Genomic DNA, 16,407 nt, shown 5'->3' with positions numbered 1-16,407 from the left:
ATTAGCTGAAATCAAGAAACCCAGAAGACAACAGAGAGGCTGCCATGTGCATTGCTGTGTGACAAGCTAGGGACCAAGAATCCAGCAGCCAGCCCCAAATGCCACAGTCTTCAGAAAAAAAGCATAGTCTTGATGACGCCTTGATTTGGACTTTCTTTTAGCCTCAAACTGTGAGCAATAAATTCCCAGTGTTTAACCATTTCATGGTATTTGCTTAAGCAGCCTAGAAAACTAAAGCAACTGGTAACTGGAGAGGCTCCCCATTCACGTATTGGAGTTATTTGGGACTGACCTCTGCCCCATAGTCAAATAGGCCCTGAGAATGAGGTAGGGTACAGGAAGGAGATTCCAAAATATTGAGAGATAAAAAGGAACATTTGACCTAAAAAATTTAGGAGTCAACACAGTAAGATCTTGGTATATCCTAGAAAGGAATTTCCTAATCTTAGACTTTTCTTTTTCTTTTCTTTTTTTTTTCTGAAGAAGGACCTATTAAGATCACATAAAGCTGAGAATGAGAGCTCAAAAAAGGGGCTTTCTTGCCTAGAAAGAAAAAGGCAGGAGGGAGAGGAAAGGGAGATTTGTTTGCATTTTAGTTTCCAGGCCAGGAAGCCAAAGAGAAGTCAGGAGGCCACCATAGGTGGTGTTTCTCAAGTCCTACTGCCAAAGGCTCACACTGAAGGGGCTGGCCTATGAAGGAGCCTTAGGTTGTAAAAGGCATCTACTTGTAACCAGTATGGTTCAATCCTGGAAGAATATGACTAAGACCAGATGAGATGTCAGAAATGACCACTGCTCTGTTTAAGAGCCACTTCTAGGAGTTTTACCCCTGCAGGAACTCCCTTCTACAATGTCAGGAGGAAACCACGGAACTCCCTAAATTCCTGCTCTGGAAGGAGTGAAGGGAAGGAGGGCTCCCTGTGGCCTCCCAGGTGCTGGAAGGAGGCCTGGTTGCTTGGAACCCCTGCTTCCTTCCTGGCTGCTCCGGGGCAAGGAGGACCTGGCCACAGGATCAATTCATCACCCTCTCCTCTAGTCACTCTTCAGCCAATAACGCCCACCCCGCCCTCTACCTCCCACTCCCCACCCCCTACGCGTCTTGGCAAAGAAAAGAAAGAAAAAGACCAGTTCGCTGTGATCCTAGAGCTTTCCTTGTGGGGCATGTAGTTAATGTGTAGCTAAAAGAGTAATCCAAGGTGAGCCTTGCGCCCCCACTGGTAAGGAATACAGGCTTGGGGCGGGGGGGGGGGGCATTAATCTTTCCTTGGGAAAGGCAAGGAGGCTCAAAGGGCTGCCCTCTTCCGAACTTCAACTTTCTAAAGGGGAATGAATTTCTAAATGAGGAGGTTTGAGGCTTGCGCTCTAGGGGCCGCTGGCAAGACTGGCAAATTGTTAGAGGGAAAACACGATTGCAATCCCTGCTTGGGGCTGGGGGTGTGCCTAGGAACTGTTTGGGAGGAGAAGGAGGAATGAGGGGTGGGACCCGCGGGGGCTGAGGTGGGAGGTACATGAGAAGTTATTAAAAACCGTGCCTGTCCGGGCAAGCCAGGGAGAGAGGTAGTGGGTGATCTTGTAGCTACAGCACCCTGAGGTCGTGGAGCGGTGGGAGCGGCAGCCGGAGCAGCAGCAGCAACAGAGAGCCGGACGGAGTTAGGACCGCTCGGAGCGCCCAGGTCTCGAGGTAGTAGAAGGTTTGCAATCCTTCCACTTGCTGGCAGTTGCAGAAGAAGATCTGCTTTTAAGTGAAACGTACATGCCACCCCTCTGAGGGCTGCGGCTTCCCCGGGTTTGCTTCTTTCCTTCCTCCTCTTCCGGCCCTAGCGCTCACTCTTTAATTTGTGCGCGCCCCTAAGTTTGCCGAGAGCTCACTGCCTGCACGGAGCAGGGTCCCGGCCAGGCGCCGCGGGCGGGGGCGGGGAGCCCGGGAACCGCAATCCAGAAGCATCGTGGGCCATGTATATTTCATCAAATGGACTTTGGGTGCGTCGCGTCTCGCAGCCATCAACGCTATGTGCAGTGACATTTCTGACTTGAGTGGAGGAATGCGCGAAGGAAGCCCGGGAGAAATTGGTACTAGAGGATCTTCTTGGCGCCAATGCTAATTGCCCTGATTTATGTCCCTTCTGACTAAGCTCAACGTCTTCATCTGAAATAAAATGAAAGCGGTACCAAGCAGAGTAGAACTGCCTGGCCGCTGGTTCTGATCCCCGGGAATCAGGAAATCATCCTGCGGCTTAAAAAAAAAAAAAAAAAAGAAAAGAAAAGAAAAAAAAAGAATAGAAATCGAAAAAAAAATCCCTCAGTAAAAGTTTAAGGCGAGAAGTGGCAGAGGCAGCGGCGCGAGGAGGTGCGGAGGAGAGCCGGCGAGCGGGGGACTGGGCTGCTAAGACCTCCCGAAGGCTGCGATTTTATTATTAATATCACTATATTTTTGGAGGGAGAGGCACCTTTCTCATCTTCTCTTCCTCTCCGCCCACCCCTATTCCCTCCTCCTCATCTACCTGTCAAAGTCACTGATCTTTTGCATTTCGGAAGAGGACGTCAACGGGAAGGAATTCCCCCTCTCGGCGCAGGCTCCGAGAGGGGGCGACGCACAGGAGGCTCCCCACCCGGGGCCGGAGGCTAAGGTAATTAAGCGGCGGGGAGTGGCGTGCCGGCGCGGGGTTCTCGGTCCGCAGGGTTCTTTACCGCGGCCCGCCGGGCGCTATCGGAACCCCAGGCTGAGGCTGCAGGTCAGGTCCACACCCCCCACATCTCCCGCCCCGCCCGCGGCCCGGAGGAGCCTTCACCGGAGCAGCCTCCACCCGCCCGTGCGCCGCTCGCGGGCTCAGCTGCTGCGGTCGCCGCCCGAGGTGGACTAGGCTAGGCACAGCCGCCGCCCCGCGCCGTCGGCTCAGCTCCCGCCCGGCTTACGGGCAAATGGGCGACACGGTAAGTGCAGCCTGCTTCCTCCTCCTTCAGCAACCCGCGCGTCTTTACCCCTCTTCCTTTGTGCGTCCTGCCTCCCTCCAGCCCCCAGTGGAATCCACAGGCGGGAGGGAAAGCTCTGGGTGGGCGAGCAACTTTGTAAAGCGCCTTGAGGAGGCAGCGTGAGGAGCCCCTGCGCGCACACACAATCCGCACACTCACACACCCACACGCATGTCCTCCTGGGTGTGCGCCCCGAGCAGATTACGTGTCTGTGTGTTGCATCCTGAGTCTGGGCGCTGGGATGGTGCCTCCATCGACGGGCTGCCATGCACAGAGCGCGCCCTCGCTCTCACTCAGACATCTGACCACACACGACGCGCTGGAAGGTTTTCCCCCCTGTCTTTTCTCTAGTTGTCTTGCTCTGGGGAAAAACGAACGAACAAACAAACAAACCCCCCAAAAGACACACACAAAAACTTGCCCTGTTTCTGGCCCTGCGGAGCTGGTGGCCATACAGAGAGCTTTTGAAGTCCCCTTCTTTTAATCTCCGTTATTGCTGTGAGATTAAAGCATTACTATATCACGCTCTGCAGCTGGGGAAAAAGGTAAATTGAAAGAGGAAAGACTTGGTGTAGGAATGCTATTTGGAGTATATTCTCAGATTTTTTTTACTACCGTTACATTAATCGGTTGATGAATTCGCCTGGGAACATTGAATTGCTCTCCTGTATGGATCTGTGGAAATCTATATATAATACAAATTATACTGAATATTATTGGGCCCAAAATAACCAATTAAGTGAATCATACAAGGAAAAACTTAGATAAAAAAGAAACTGCGCCCTCTGCTGTTTATTATAGTAACCTCATCTGGGGGATCTTTTTTTTTTTTCCTCCAGAAATCCATTTAAGAGTAGGTTGTCATTTTACAGGACAACGGAGGAAAATTCCTAGAGGGGATTTTAAAGCAACTTTATTTGGAAAAGTCGCAGGTTGCGTTCGCATCATTGTATCATGTATGGATTTCCAGGGTGTAGAGAGAGGCTTTTGTTCCACACTTCCTCTCCCATTCTTCTCTTTATCCTGGGAATGAAGAATGCAGCACGACATTGAAACTCTTCACAGCATTGTTCACCTGTGTAATCCTTCTCTTCCTTCTCTCCAACCCTTCATCCTGCTTTGATTATATTACAGCTCATAAATAAAATTTCAAGGCATCAACTTCTTGGCATGAGCATCAGCAACCTGGCTTCTTTTCCTTTTCCGTTTTTGTTTTTGTTTTTTAGGCCAAGGGCATCAAATCCACCAGGATTAGTGAGTGATATGGTACTAAAATTTTATAAAACTGAAGTAATAGTTGAGTGTGCCTTTAAATGTTTGTATGAGGGAGAACAGGAGTAATTCAACCAATGGGGTATCATTCAACCAATGGGGTAACAAGAATACTGAAATATCTGCAGGAAAACTCAGCTTCCCTCTTCCAGTAATGGAGCCACTCGTTAACATAACAGTTTGTCAATCTTTGGAATGGAAGATTCTGAGTAAGATTCAGAATTCCACTAAACATATGGTGAATCTGACAGTAGATTTGCTTCAGAAATAAGGCCCTATTTTATGATTGAAAATAATAAAAGTTTTCTTATCTTACAGAAAAAAAAAAATGTTAGCCAGAAAGATCTCCCAACAAAATCAGTGTTTCAAATATGCTTACTGGTTTAACTTGTTAGGAAAAGTTTTCCAGAAATTCTCCTTTTTTCAGGGGAGAAACAAGGTGTGTATGATTTGACTGGCCCTTGAGGAACATTTCTAACCTGTGGGGAATGAGCAGCCACACATTTCCTTAAATGTTTTGAACTGTGTCACTTTGAATGCTTTACCCTCCACCTGTTCTCTTTGGCAAAAGAAAAGAAGTTCAAATAAGTGTCCAAGATTCTTTTTGAAGATAATAAACTTTCAGTTTTTCATTGAGGTAAATTGTAGATTTTTACATGTGGATTCTCATGCAAAGAAAAGATGCATCAAGTACTTCACACATGATGTTGTCCAGCTTATATATATTAGGAGTATATTTTCTTTTCTTTTCTGGATGCTATGAAATGAGATATATGTCACCACTAAAGATGAACATGAGGGAATCAGGATTCCGTATCTTGTCTGTTAATTTGGTAATACTTCCTATTGCAAAATTTAGCAGAGATTATCTTGAAAAATTTGTAAGAAAGCAGTTCCTTTTATTTGGAAAAAAAGCTGTTTTTTTCTATTAAGATTTCTATTTAGTCAGCTTTCATTAGGCATGTGTGTTAAAATGATTCAGGTTAGCTATTTTAGGAGGAGGCTAATGCATGTTGCTGTTTCCTTTTGTATATTTGTAATTGGTACAAATGCCTGTTTTTGCTTACATTATTATTCTGAAAAACTCAAGTTAATATGTTATAAACATTAAATGATTACACATTTAGTTAATAGGTTCTGTAATTGTATAGATTTGCAGACGGAATTTTACAGTGATAAAAGCATCAAGTCGCTTGGAAGAAAGAAAATTTCATATAATTCATAAAGTCAATTATATGTTAATATGGAAAAATATGTGCGTGAATTGTCTTGCATTATAGCTCAATAAGAAATTTAGCATACTTTAAAAAAATTTCATTTTCAGAATTCACAGTTCTGCTTCAGAACTTCAGGTGGGTGTAGATTTTCTCAAAGTATATTTGGGCTCTTAGATCTCTAAACTTCCTTAAATGAGAATAAAAAACTTCTTGTTCATATGGGAATGAAAAACACATTTCTTCTGGCTAAATTGATTCTGAAATAATTTTATGTATTAGCCTGTCCCAAACATCCTGCAAAATATGTTATCTTGTTTCTCTAATCAGTCTCCTCTTGGTGAAAACAGAGATCTTTCAAATACTAAGATGTGCTGTTTGGTTTTTATTAAGAATCTCATGATAGGCAGTTGCTCATAATATCCAATCAAGTATGAGTAAAATATGCCACTGATGTTGCAGTACATGTTAAATTCTTCATATTTTGAGAGACAGTTAACAAAAGGATAGAAGTGTGTTTCCTATAAAGATGACTAGAAAATGCTTTCTTCACAAAAAGCAAGTGCAAAGGGCGTTCAGTGTATGATAAAATATCTAATATAGCAAATCTCTTTATAATATGTTAGAAGCTGCAAATTTTGATAGATTATAGATTTTGTATATATCTTTATTCTTAAAAGATTTTTCACTCAATGGAATATGATTTTAGTCAATTTTCTTTCTGTTCCTTCCAATTCAGAAATATATGTTTATAAAATTCTTAATGTATATGAGGAATTAATCACTAGTTGTCTATTTCAGATGCTCCTGAGTATTTATGGAATAAATAGCCCACTACCACCCCCCCCCACATACCTCCTAATGAGATTATATAATAAAATGAATGCCTAAAGCCAACTAGATTTAGTAGATTTACTGGCAATATTTTCCTCTCAGATGTTGATGAAATTGGCAGTTGCTTTTGGAATTTGACGTCTATTTATTCATTGTTGCTTCCACTTAATATTTTGGGAGTCTTCTTTTCTGATGAAAGCATGGCCTGTGAAATACCTTGTACAAAGTTAATCCGAGGTGGAAGTGGATTAAGCTAGAGAATTCTGGAAAAAGATATGTTCTGTTTATGCAAACCCTTTGTGTAGCCTGTTTTAGCCCTGATCAATAACATCTATCAAGAGGGCTATGACATAATTTTGTATTTTTACCATGGCTCCGCACATCTTTATACCAATTAGAGACCTATGGGGTGCTCCAAGCATATTACTATTTGTTTTTGTTTTTGTTTTTTAATTAAAAAGAACTTCTCAGTACTTCAGTTTACAGGTAGACATGTTGGCATTATTTGATTGTTGTGAATCCCCAAGGTTTGCAAAGTAAAGAATCATAAATGAGGCTGCCCAGAGCTCTTCTGAAGTTGCTTACTTTTAGGGGGTACGGACACCTGAGACAAATTCAAAGCCCACACTACTTGGCAATTGGTTCAGGTATGGGCTAGAAGGGAAAGGCTTGGTATATTAAGTCCCGAAATATGTCATTGACTGTCCTTCTTATAATCAGTTTGCTGAGCTATTTGCTACGATGACCTAGCTTTTAAGAAGCTGTCGGTCATTTTAACCTGGATGAAAACCAGGAACCAGTGCCATTAGGTAATTAAAGATAAGATGTAAATACTAATCTATTTTTACATTATTTTATTTATTTTGAGAACTTCATAATTATATTTAATAGTAAATTCCTGATTTTGACAGAGGCTGCTTTTCATTGTATATTGTGGAACTTCATATATTTGATTTAATTCCTTCATAATTTTCAGTTAAGAAGATTTAAAATATATATATATATATATATATATATATATATATATGATATTGAAAAGTAGAGAGACCCCAAAGCAAAAGAATGCATAGTAGGTGACACACAAACATAAAAATTAGAACGAAAATCAAATAATTATGTTAAGGAACAGCGTAGTGACCCCTCTGCTCATGATCTGTAATATGCCATGGTCAGTATCTGTTTCTGTGTCAATGGGAGCTCATTAAATGTAAATTCTGCAGAGTAACTGAGCTATTGCCATATTAGTGCTTGCCAAAGCTTGACATTTTTAATACATTAATAATATGTCTGTAATGTAATGGAAAACTATTAATCACAACTGATTATGTGCCAGAAATTTAAGCTATAATTGGCTGCTTCTTGTCAAGAATGTCTGTCGCATAGTCCTGCATCTGCCTAATATTCAAATATCTTGCGCTCCTCTGCATTTTTCCTTGTCAGTTCTCTAAATTCTATCAGTGGTATAGTCCATAATTCTGTGTAATAGCCATCATCATAATTCTGGTATATTTTAATGAGAATTCATTATATTGGGATGGCTGCTGTGTGAGGGGACAGTAACAAGTTCACACACTTTTTCTTAGTGTCCAGATTTTTCAGGTACAAATGTATGGCACCCTTCAGTTTGTGGTTGCATTAAGTCAAAATATGGATAAAGACAGCTTAACTCAGAGTAAGTGGGTTGGGGGATAACATTTATTGGTTTTAAAAAATAGGGAGACTAATTTCAGGGGGCATTCAAGTATATACTTAAAGCCATACTTTGAAAACAATATAAAAATTTGGTACATGATGCTTTCTCAATTCAAACTCGTAGCAGTCCACTCCAGGTCTTCAATATTGCATTGTTCTTGATAAACAGGTGTCTGTGTATTTGAAACTGAGGATTGAAGTTAGTATTTTCTGGTCTAGTGGGTTTTACACTGCTTCAGTTGTTAATGCCCACCTCCCCATTGCTGAAAATGTTTTTGTTTCCTGTTATAATAATGTAGTAAGCATATCTGAAAAATGCATCTAGAAAATGTAAATTTGTGTTTTAACACCTTTTCATATTATTAATTATCAAATTGTTAGATGTTTATGAAAATATCAACTTAAAATTACTAATGAAACTGGAAAAAAAAAAAAAACCCACAAAAAGCTGTAATAGCCACAACACAGTTCTGTGTTTTTTTTTTTTTTTTGTAGCTTAAGATTTTAAAATGTATTCAACACAGTATAGTCTTTACATTATAAGGAAGAAGCAAATTCAGATCTGTAGTTCGTACATGTTTAGACAAACTGCTAATTATTGCTTCATGGGAATTCAAATATTCAACACTCTTTCTAATAGAAAATATCACAAATTGCAGCTGTATGATAACATTTTATGAATTGAATATAATGAAAATTGCACTTGCATCCATAAAGCAATTATTATAAATTACTTTGCTATGGAAACACAATCCAACCATCTGTTGGCATTTCATAGTCTCTGTGGCTTAGTTCATTTTAAGATGGTGCATTATTTAAATTTAGTGAATTCTTTTTATAAGATTGTTTGAAGATAGTGAACTTCCATATTTAAACTGTTTAATGTGAATTGAAGAGTCTATAATAGAATTCTCCAAAACTGTAGGCTTTTTTTCTTTTGAATTGTTTAAAAAATAGTTCATTGTTGGGATCATGAATAAGAACCAACTGATTAAGCAAATGTACTTTTTTATAACTGGAATCAAAATATTTGTTTGCTTAGCTTTGCATAGTGATCTCAAAAGAGAAAAGTTGCCAGTTAAACTTACCAATGACTTCTACTCATAATTAGATTGGCTGCATTATCAGTTAACTAAAAGTGCTTTTCAATAGTAATTAATTTTTATTTTCTCCTATAATTAATGCCATATTATTCTGCTTCATGGCCTGTTAACTCACTCTCAGATATTTTTGTACGTGCCTTTTAAATTGTGCATTTTACTACAGAGCTTTTCATTTTAAAGCAGCGTATAATATTCGCCTTTGGGACAAATTCTCTTCTGTTACAGAAAGTAACTGCAAATGCAGATGTAATGGCTATAAAAAGATGTAAGAAAATAGTGAATTCTTATGAAAGGAAAATTTGCTCCTTTCGTTTTATTTTTGAATACTTTCTTCCAAGAGCCAAGTTATCTTTATCACTAAATACAACTAAACAAAAGATGCTAAATTCTTCCAGTATAATGAGCAAATCCAAAGGGGCAAGCTATGGCAACAGTGCTCGTTTTCACTCCAGCTAACAAAAGCTAAGAAATGTACAAGGAATTTGGAGACTTTAGGTTCTCTTTGCCAAGAGACAAAAGGCATACAAGTAGTTGTTATTTCTTTGTCATTGTAATAAAAGCTTTCACTTCTCCCATTGTTTTCCTGGAAGATTTTCTAGCATTGCAGTATATGAAAAGTGTTTAAATCTAGCCACTTGCTATCAGTTTTGTCAAGATGGAAATATAATTTTTGAAGTGAAAACGTGTTAACTTACCTGGAACACACACACATTTGTCTGTTGTGGAAGAGTTGAATCCTTCATATAAAGTTCTCCCCAATGTGAATGAGTTCTGTGGTTTGGTCATTTTAGCAAAGCAGCTGAGTAAAGATTATCCATATTACACCAGTTTGCTTTATATTGCCCAAATCTCCAAAATGTCCACATATGTTTTGTAATGCATTAATTCCTGGACAATAACTCTTACTCTTATTGTTTCTAAAAGGGTGTTGGTGCCAGAAGAAAAGAATGATTGATTGGAAACAGACACCGGGCTATAGACACCCATCGTTTTGCTTCAGATACTGATATCTCAGCGCATCTGGGCATCCCTTGTGAGCCGTGAACATCGAGGATTACTCAGGGTTATCGGATGTACAACGGAAGACCCATCACTCAGCTAAATTATTATCTGCTACATCTTTTACAAATATAAATTAGACCTGAGTCTAATAGATATGTGCTAGGACAAAGAAAAAGCTGCAAGTTGTCGTTAACACCAATCACACAAGTATGTTAGGCTTCCAGCAAAGTTCTCAATATATCCGAACACGCACAATATCTTAACACTTCACATTTGGTGTTGGAATCTGCTTTGATATCTCATCCTCTTTTCTTTTTTTAATATACAGATCTACCTACATACAGACATATATGTGTATGTATATATAAAATAGACATAGGTCACAGATAAGCAAACTCGGCTTTAGTTACCACGAAGACTGCAAAGGATTCAGAGATGTATTTGTCAAGATTCTTATCAATCCATGCCCTTTGGGTTACAGTGTCCTCAGTGATGCAGCCTTACCCTTTGGTGTGGGGACATTATGATGTGTGTAAGACTCAGATTTACACAGAAGAAGGGAAAGTTTGGGATTACATGGCCTGTCAGCCGGAATCCATGGACATGACAAAATATCTGAAAGTGAAACTGGATCCTCCAGATATTACCTGTGGAGACCCTCCGGAGACATTCTGTGCAATGGTGAGACAACCCTTTTGAATAGATTATTTCATGTTAAGTGGGGGCAAGTTGTATATGCATACCAATGCGGTGAGTGTGAAGACTCAATCATGCAATGAGCTGATTCTTCAGGGAGCAGATTTGTGTTCACAGGCTAGCTGCAGTCTCAGTGGAGGCTTGCACTTCCTAGAATTACAATTTGCATGGTGTGACTGATGCACTGGAACTTACCATCTGCTTCCCTACAAACCAAAGGTTCACTGGCAGTTATGCATACAGTTATGAACTGCTTGTATATTAGAAAAAATCCAACTGAAGGTTAAATTCCAGATTGGAGGTTGGGGATATGATTAGGTCATATGTGTTATGTTCAAGATAAAATTCACTGGGAAGCCAACTTTGAAAACACAAAGTTTTCCTCATACACCGACATTCCATAGCTCAAGGCTAGAATAGATGTGGTTTTCTTTAATCAGGAAACTGCTTTGATTTGAAAGCTGTTGGTTAGGAGATCAGTGAGAGGAGAGGCAGAGGAGGAGAGAGGGACTGAAGTCTTCTGAGAGTTTTTCTGGGGAAGTCTTATTTGCTAACTCAGGCAGCTCCTTGTTTTCAAGGATCACAGTTTTCTATAGGGATTTTAAAGATGAATGTTGACATGGATTTTCTGAAAACTGTGACCAGGGGCATACAAATTCAGATACTGTCCTTTTGGTAAAGTTACAGAATTCATTTTTCTAATGGTGTATGTCCTTTTGGGGGGATGGAAAGTTAAATACCAAGTGAAAAGGTAACATTGGAGTGTGACACTGAATTTTCACTAAGGACATAGCTGAATGTATACCGACATGATGTTTGTAATGAGATTGGTAATTAAAATGCTGTCAGTCACAGTGTACTAAAGAATTCAGACAGCATATTCATTTGGTTTATGTTGTTGTCTTTTATTATAGGTAGTCTCTATATGATGCAAGAACTGTGATCCCATTTTTCCCACATAACAGATATAATCATTTGGCAGATTTTAGTAGTATTCTTACCCGACTTTATTACCTTGAACCTGGCCTGGCATTTTCAGCATAGTGAAACTATTAATCAAAGTAGCATCTGTTCACAGTCCCCAGTGAGTTAAATTAGCATAAGATCATCCTAGAACTAGCATTATAGAAAAGGTTTTGTAACAGGAAACAATTTTGAGCAATAAAGAGTGTTCTCACCTAAAAGCTAAGGGTTTTCCATTTTTCAGAAGTGCCTTTGGGGACTGGTTTGAATTATAGTCTAAACTTGATTTTTGTGGAGAATGAGAAAAAGAGCTTAGCTATTAGGTGTCACTATGACTAAAGTGCCCTAAAAGACTAAATATTTCAAAGAGAGGACCTGTGGGAGATAGGTATGTGTTTTGCAAGGAAGTTGCGTTTTAGCAAGTAGAGACTCCCAGAAAAGGAGCGTATTCAAACACATTAATAAAGCTATAATAAACTGTAGAAGAGCAGGGAAATTTGTTGCCTTTATAAACGGTCTTTAATAATTTCTTATAAAAGATCAAATTCAAGATCTGGTTGCAAGTCTGGGGTGAAATTGCCATTTAGGCAATAGGTTGTGCAATCTTCAGCAGAGGACGAGTTCTTCATATATTACGAACACTATAGCTCTATATATTTGCTTGCATGATGCTCGTAACATAATGCCTCTTCTGGATTTGTTTAATAATTTACAGATCTAAGTAAAACAACAAATATCCTTTCTGTGGATGCAGTTTCTACTTGCATATGTCCTGTAAGATGCTTTCACTGTGTGAATTGTATGTGCAGCTCCCCTTGCTCTCAGCCTCTGGCAAAAGAATGCTTGGATAGCTCTGCTTCTGTCTGTCATGTTGAAGGGTTTACCTGGTGTCTTCAGCATTCCTCATTCTCCCATCACGAATAGGAAAGGGCACATTTCAGAGCTTCCCATACCTGTCTTTCACAGTGACATGGTCTAAGTTGATTAAACAAGCCAATTCCTTCCAGTTTGCTAGCTAAGTGATGTAAAAGACCAAAAGAGGTAAAAGAATTAAAATGATATCCCTCACCTTTCCTAAGTGCAATAACACATATCTTTGCATGTTTACACAAAATCCGACAGGATTACCTTTTAAAAGGCTGCGTGTTAGTATGATGCAGTTATTTGGAAGCCTTGGTAGGTTTAAACTTGTCATTGAGCAGAATAGTTATCCAAGGGAGAGTGTAAGGTTTATGAGACGTTGCCTATCAATGGTTAATTTGTATTCCTTAATGTGCATATTATTGGCATAGCAGATTAAATAATCTATCCTTTAAATGTACACTTTGGGACTGTGTATATGCATATCATATACCAAGTCAATGATAATGGCCTAATATAGCAACACATTCTTCCCGCAGTTTTAGGTTTTCCGTAAAACTCTTTAGTGTAAGGGTTCCTGACACCAAGCTGTAAAGCTGTCTTGGGATGCTGTCATATCAGACCTGTTTAGGTGCTCCTTAGCCCAAGGTCTAATGGGAATCCATAAAGTCATTTGTGTTATGACTTACATGTTCTCCCCTTCGTGACACTCACATCCATACCTGCTCCCTCGGAGTCATTATGGCCTATTACATCAGGGTACCTGCCACATAGGCACAATCACTACTTAGCCTCTCTATGGAAATGTTTGCTGCAAAATGTTTTCCCTAATCATCTACTCTGCTAGTGACACCCTTATTAGCTATGACTATAGCAATTCCGAACACTGAGGGGACATTCAGTCAGAGAAATATCCTGCAATTCCCACAGCTGATTTATTTAACATAGAGTTGAAGTGCATTGGCAATGCATTAAGAGTCTCTATTGCTGCTTTTTGCATGTGTTCCATCCTTACATGCCAGTGACCATCCATGAATGCTGCATTTACTTTAACATAGAATGAACTTTTAGGAAAAAGGAGCACATGAATATAGCCATCGATTCCATTGAACAATAGATCTCTGTTTATTAACCTGGATGATCTATTTAATAAATCCTTAATGTCAAGTGATTTTAAATTATCCTACATTAATTGTACCAGTATTTATAAACATTAGTTTCTGTGCAAATTCTGCCATTTCTAGTTATGATAATAGAATAAGGATATAATATATTAAGAATTAATATATATATTAAGAATTGTGTATATTAAGAACTATACATTTTCTTTTCAATATAATATAATATATTTCTTTAATTTGCTTGATGGTTAAAAAAGACCTCTGTTTTTGTTAAGGGGGAGGAGTTGGAAGTGAAAAGATTAATAATAATTTTAAATGCTGGAACAACACATTAATATAGATCCTGTTCCTCTTAAAGCCACATTAAAAGCCCCAGGTAACACAGCTTTGTCAGAAAACACACAACATCTAGGGACTACAATTTGTTTCAATTTGCATAAAGAACAGATAAGATGATCTGAACCTGTGTGTAAAGTGGAAGTGACAACACAAATCTATGACTCATTCTTTATGTTTAGACAAAGTTAACTGTCACATCTCTATGCAACACACCAGTGGCTTAAAAATGGCAAAATTATCTGCAATTATCTCCAGCCTGCAGCTAATTTCTGGATAAGTTAAACAGAAGCTTTGAAAAGATGCCTCCCGACAGAAGTCAAGTGCAGTTGTACAATTTATGGAGCAGAAGTGCTGATGATGGTAGAAATGTGAGCCCTTGAGTGCTGCTATGGATTTCAGAGCCAATCAAAACTAAATTAGGAAACAAAGATTATTAAAAAGTCTTATGTGCATGTAATTTTGGCATAATGTTATGAGGTGGACATTAAATTTTTCCCTTAGAGATTTTTGGCATCATTAATGCAGCATGCCTTTAATTACAAGTAGACTCATATTACTAAAAAAAAAAAAAAAAAATGGAGAAAATAAAGTACTCTGTGGTGTAGTTAGCAAAACCCTCATTATGTTTATGAAATAATTAAAAGAAAGGGTATAATTATTCTAAATAAAATGTCAGAAATTGAAATGAAAATGGATTTTCTTTAAGAAATTTTCTAATGTGAGCCTGTGCTCTTGATAGGCATTTATTCAAGCACCAAAACAGGTCCATTAACCACCATTCCATATTGTACTATTTCTACACAGACTCCTATTAAGAAAAAAGACAATAAAAGTTTCATTATTGTAAGCCTTGTGGGTAGAACATATTTTACTATGTTCAAATGGAATTTACAAAAATGGCAGAAAGCATTTGTGTTTTATGATTTTAAAGGAACCCTGTGGGATGAATGAGTGGTAATGCATAGTCTCAGGGCTATCATAACAAATTTCTTATTTGACATTGGCTCAGGTTGCCATCTGGTGGCTATCAGGTAGCCTTTGTGGAATTAATTTGAAAAACTCAGTTATGTTTTCAATGACAAGGAATTAATATCAATTTTCCAAATACTAAAAATGACATTCACTTATTTAAGAATCAAATAATCTTAAAAACGCACTCTGTTCACATGAAACATAATTTAAAAAATAAATGAAGTTTTAATAAGAGTTTGAACTGATTTATTCCTTAATTATGCCAGAATGAAATTAAAAAAGAACCTTCAGTTCCTTCCTTATTAACACTTCGTTATTATTATTTCCGTATTTAGAATTATTCCTTAGAAAAGTTTAATTCATGTTTGTAATGAATTAAGTTCCAAGGAGATAAATCTTTCTGATATATTATTTTATCAAGCATTTCCTTGTAGGGGCACTTCTAATAGCTCCTTATTATCTATTGCATCAAGTCCAAAGTTCTGAACCTGACTTAAATCTGGGTAAGTACCAGATTTATTTCCCACCATTTCTATAAGAATCATTTGGCAACTCCAGGGTGCTTCCAGCTGGCAATCTGAATGACATCAGGGGACTACCGGATTTGGGTTGATGCTGCACTGATAAAGGGAGAGGTCTTGGAAGGGAGCTGATGAGAATTATGTGTGGGGCTAACAAAACCTAAAACCACTTCATGTCATTGTTTCTAGCCAGTGCTCCTTAGGTGCACAAGTGCCCATCTTTCTGTTGGGCTAATGATTCATAAATATTATTACAAAGTGCAGAGTGAAGTAAACAGAGCATATAGCACATGCAAAGCATGATAGTGGTGGTGAGAATCAGTCAAATGACATACGGTCCTTTCTTCCAAAGAAGGTAAAGAAGAGTCCTGAGACTAATTAATACAAAGTAGTACATAGGAGGTGGGAGAGTAGAGAAACAAGACCAGTACCCGGAATTTAAAAGGCGAGCCATTATTTTGCTACATGTCAGAAGGCCACTTGGCAAATACTACCAGGAGCCAGCCAGGTGTTTAATGTTAAACAGTGTCTGAAAAGAAGAGGAAAACTAGCTGAATGGAGTGGGTAGAGGCACAATTAAATAAAAGCCTAGTGGCCTGGTTAATGATAGAATGACTTTTTGTATCTGGCAGGGTAGAAGAGAAACAAAAGTCATAGAATCTGGTAAGATAGACTGCATAGATATATACTTCTTAATGTAGTAGATGCTGGAATGTGTTGGAGTAAGATAAACATGGATCATATTTTATGCAAAGATTTGGGGGAAGCATTTAAACTAATGCAGAAAAAAAAAAAGAATTTTAAAGATAAAATGTAAAATTTCAAAATAATGGCTGTCTCATGGTAG

The 16,407-nt window shown here is 38.7% G+C and overlaps 1 protein-coding gene across 8 annotated transcripts in view; it reads left to right on the top strand.

Annotated features, from left to right (window-relative positions):
• The first annotated feature begins 1,453 nt into the window (after positions 1-1,453).
• NTNG1 (netrin G1) overlaps positions 1,454-16,407 on the top strand; it is a 377,727-nt gene continuing 362,773 nt past the window's right edge. For 6 of the 8 annotated variants that reach the window (XM_037826502.1, XM_037826498.1, XM_037826501.1 and 3 more), the window contains exons 1-2: positions 1,454-2,627; positions 10,010-10,768. In XM_037826502.1, coding sequence (XP_037682430.1) covers positions 10,523-10,768 — 246 coding nt within the window. In that variant the 5' untranslated portion in view covers positions 1,454-2,627; positions 10,010-10,522. Of the gene's footprint in view, positions 2,628-2,674; positions 2,932-10,009; positions 10,769-16,407 lie in introns of those variants that run through there. The other 2 variants (XM_037826504.1, XM_037826499.1) reach the window with 2 other exon arrangements.

This window comes from Choloepus didactylus, chromosome 2 (genome assembly GCF_015220235.1).
Source record: "Choloepus didactylus isolate mChoDid1 chromosome 2, mChoDid1.pri, whole genome shotgun sequence".
Taxonomy (NCBI): domain Eukaryota; kingdom Metazoa; phylum Chordata; class Mammalia; order Pilosa; family Megalonychidae; genus Choloepus; species Choloepus didactylus.
The sequence above is the reverse complement of the archived record's forward strand: the minus strand, read 5'-3'. Positions and strand labels throughout refer to the sequence as shown.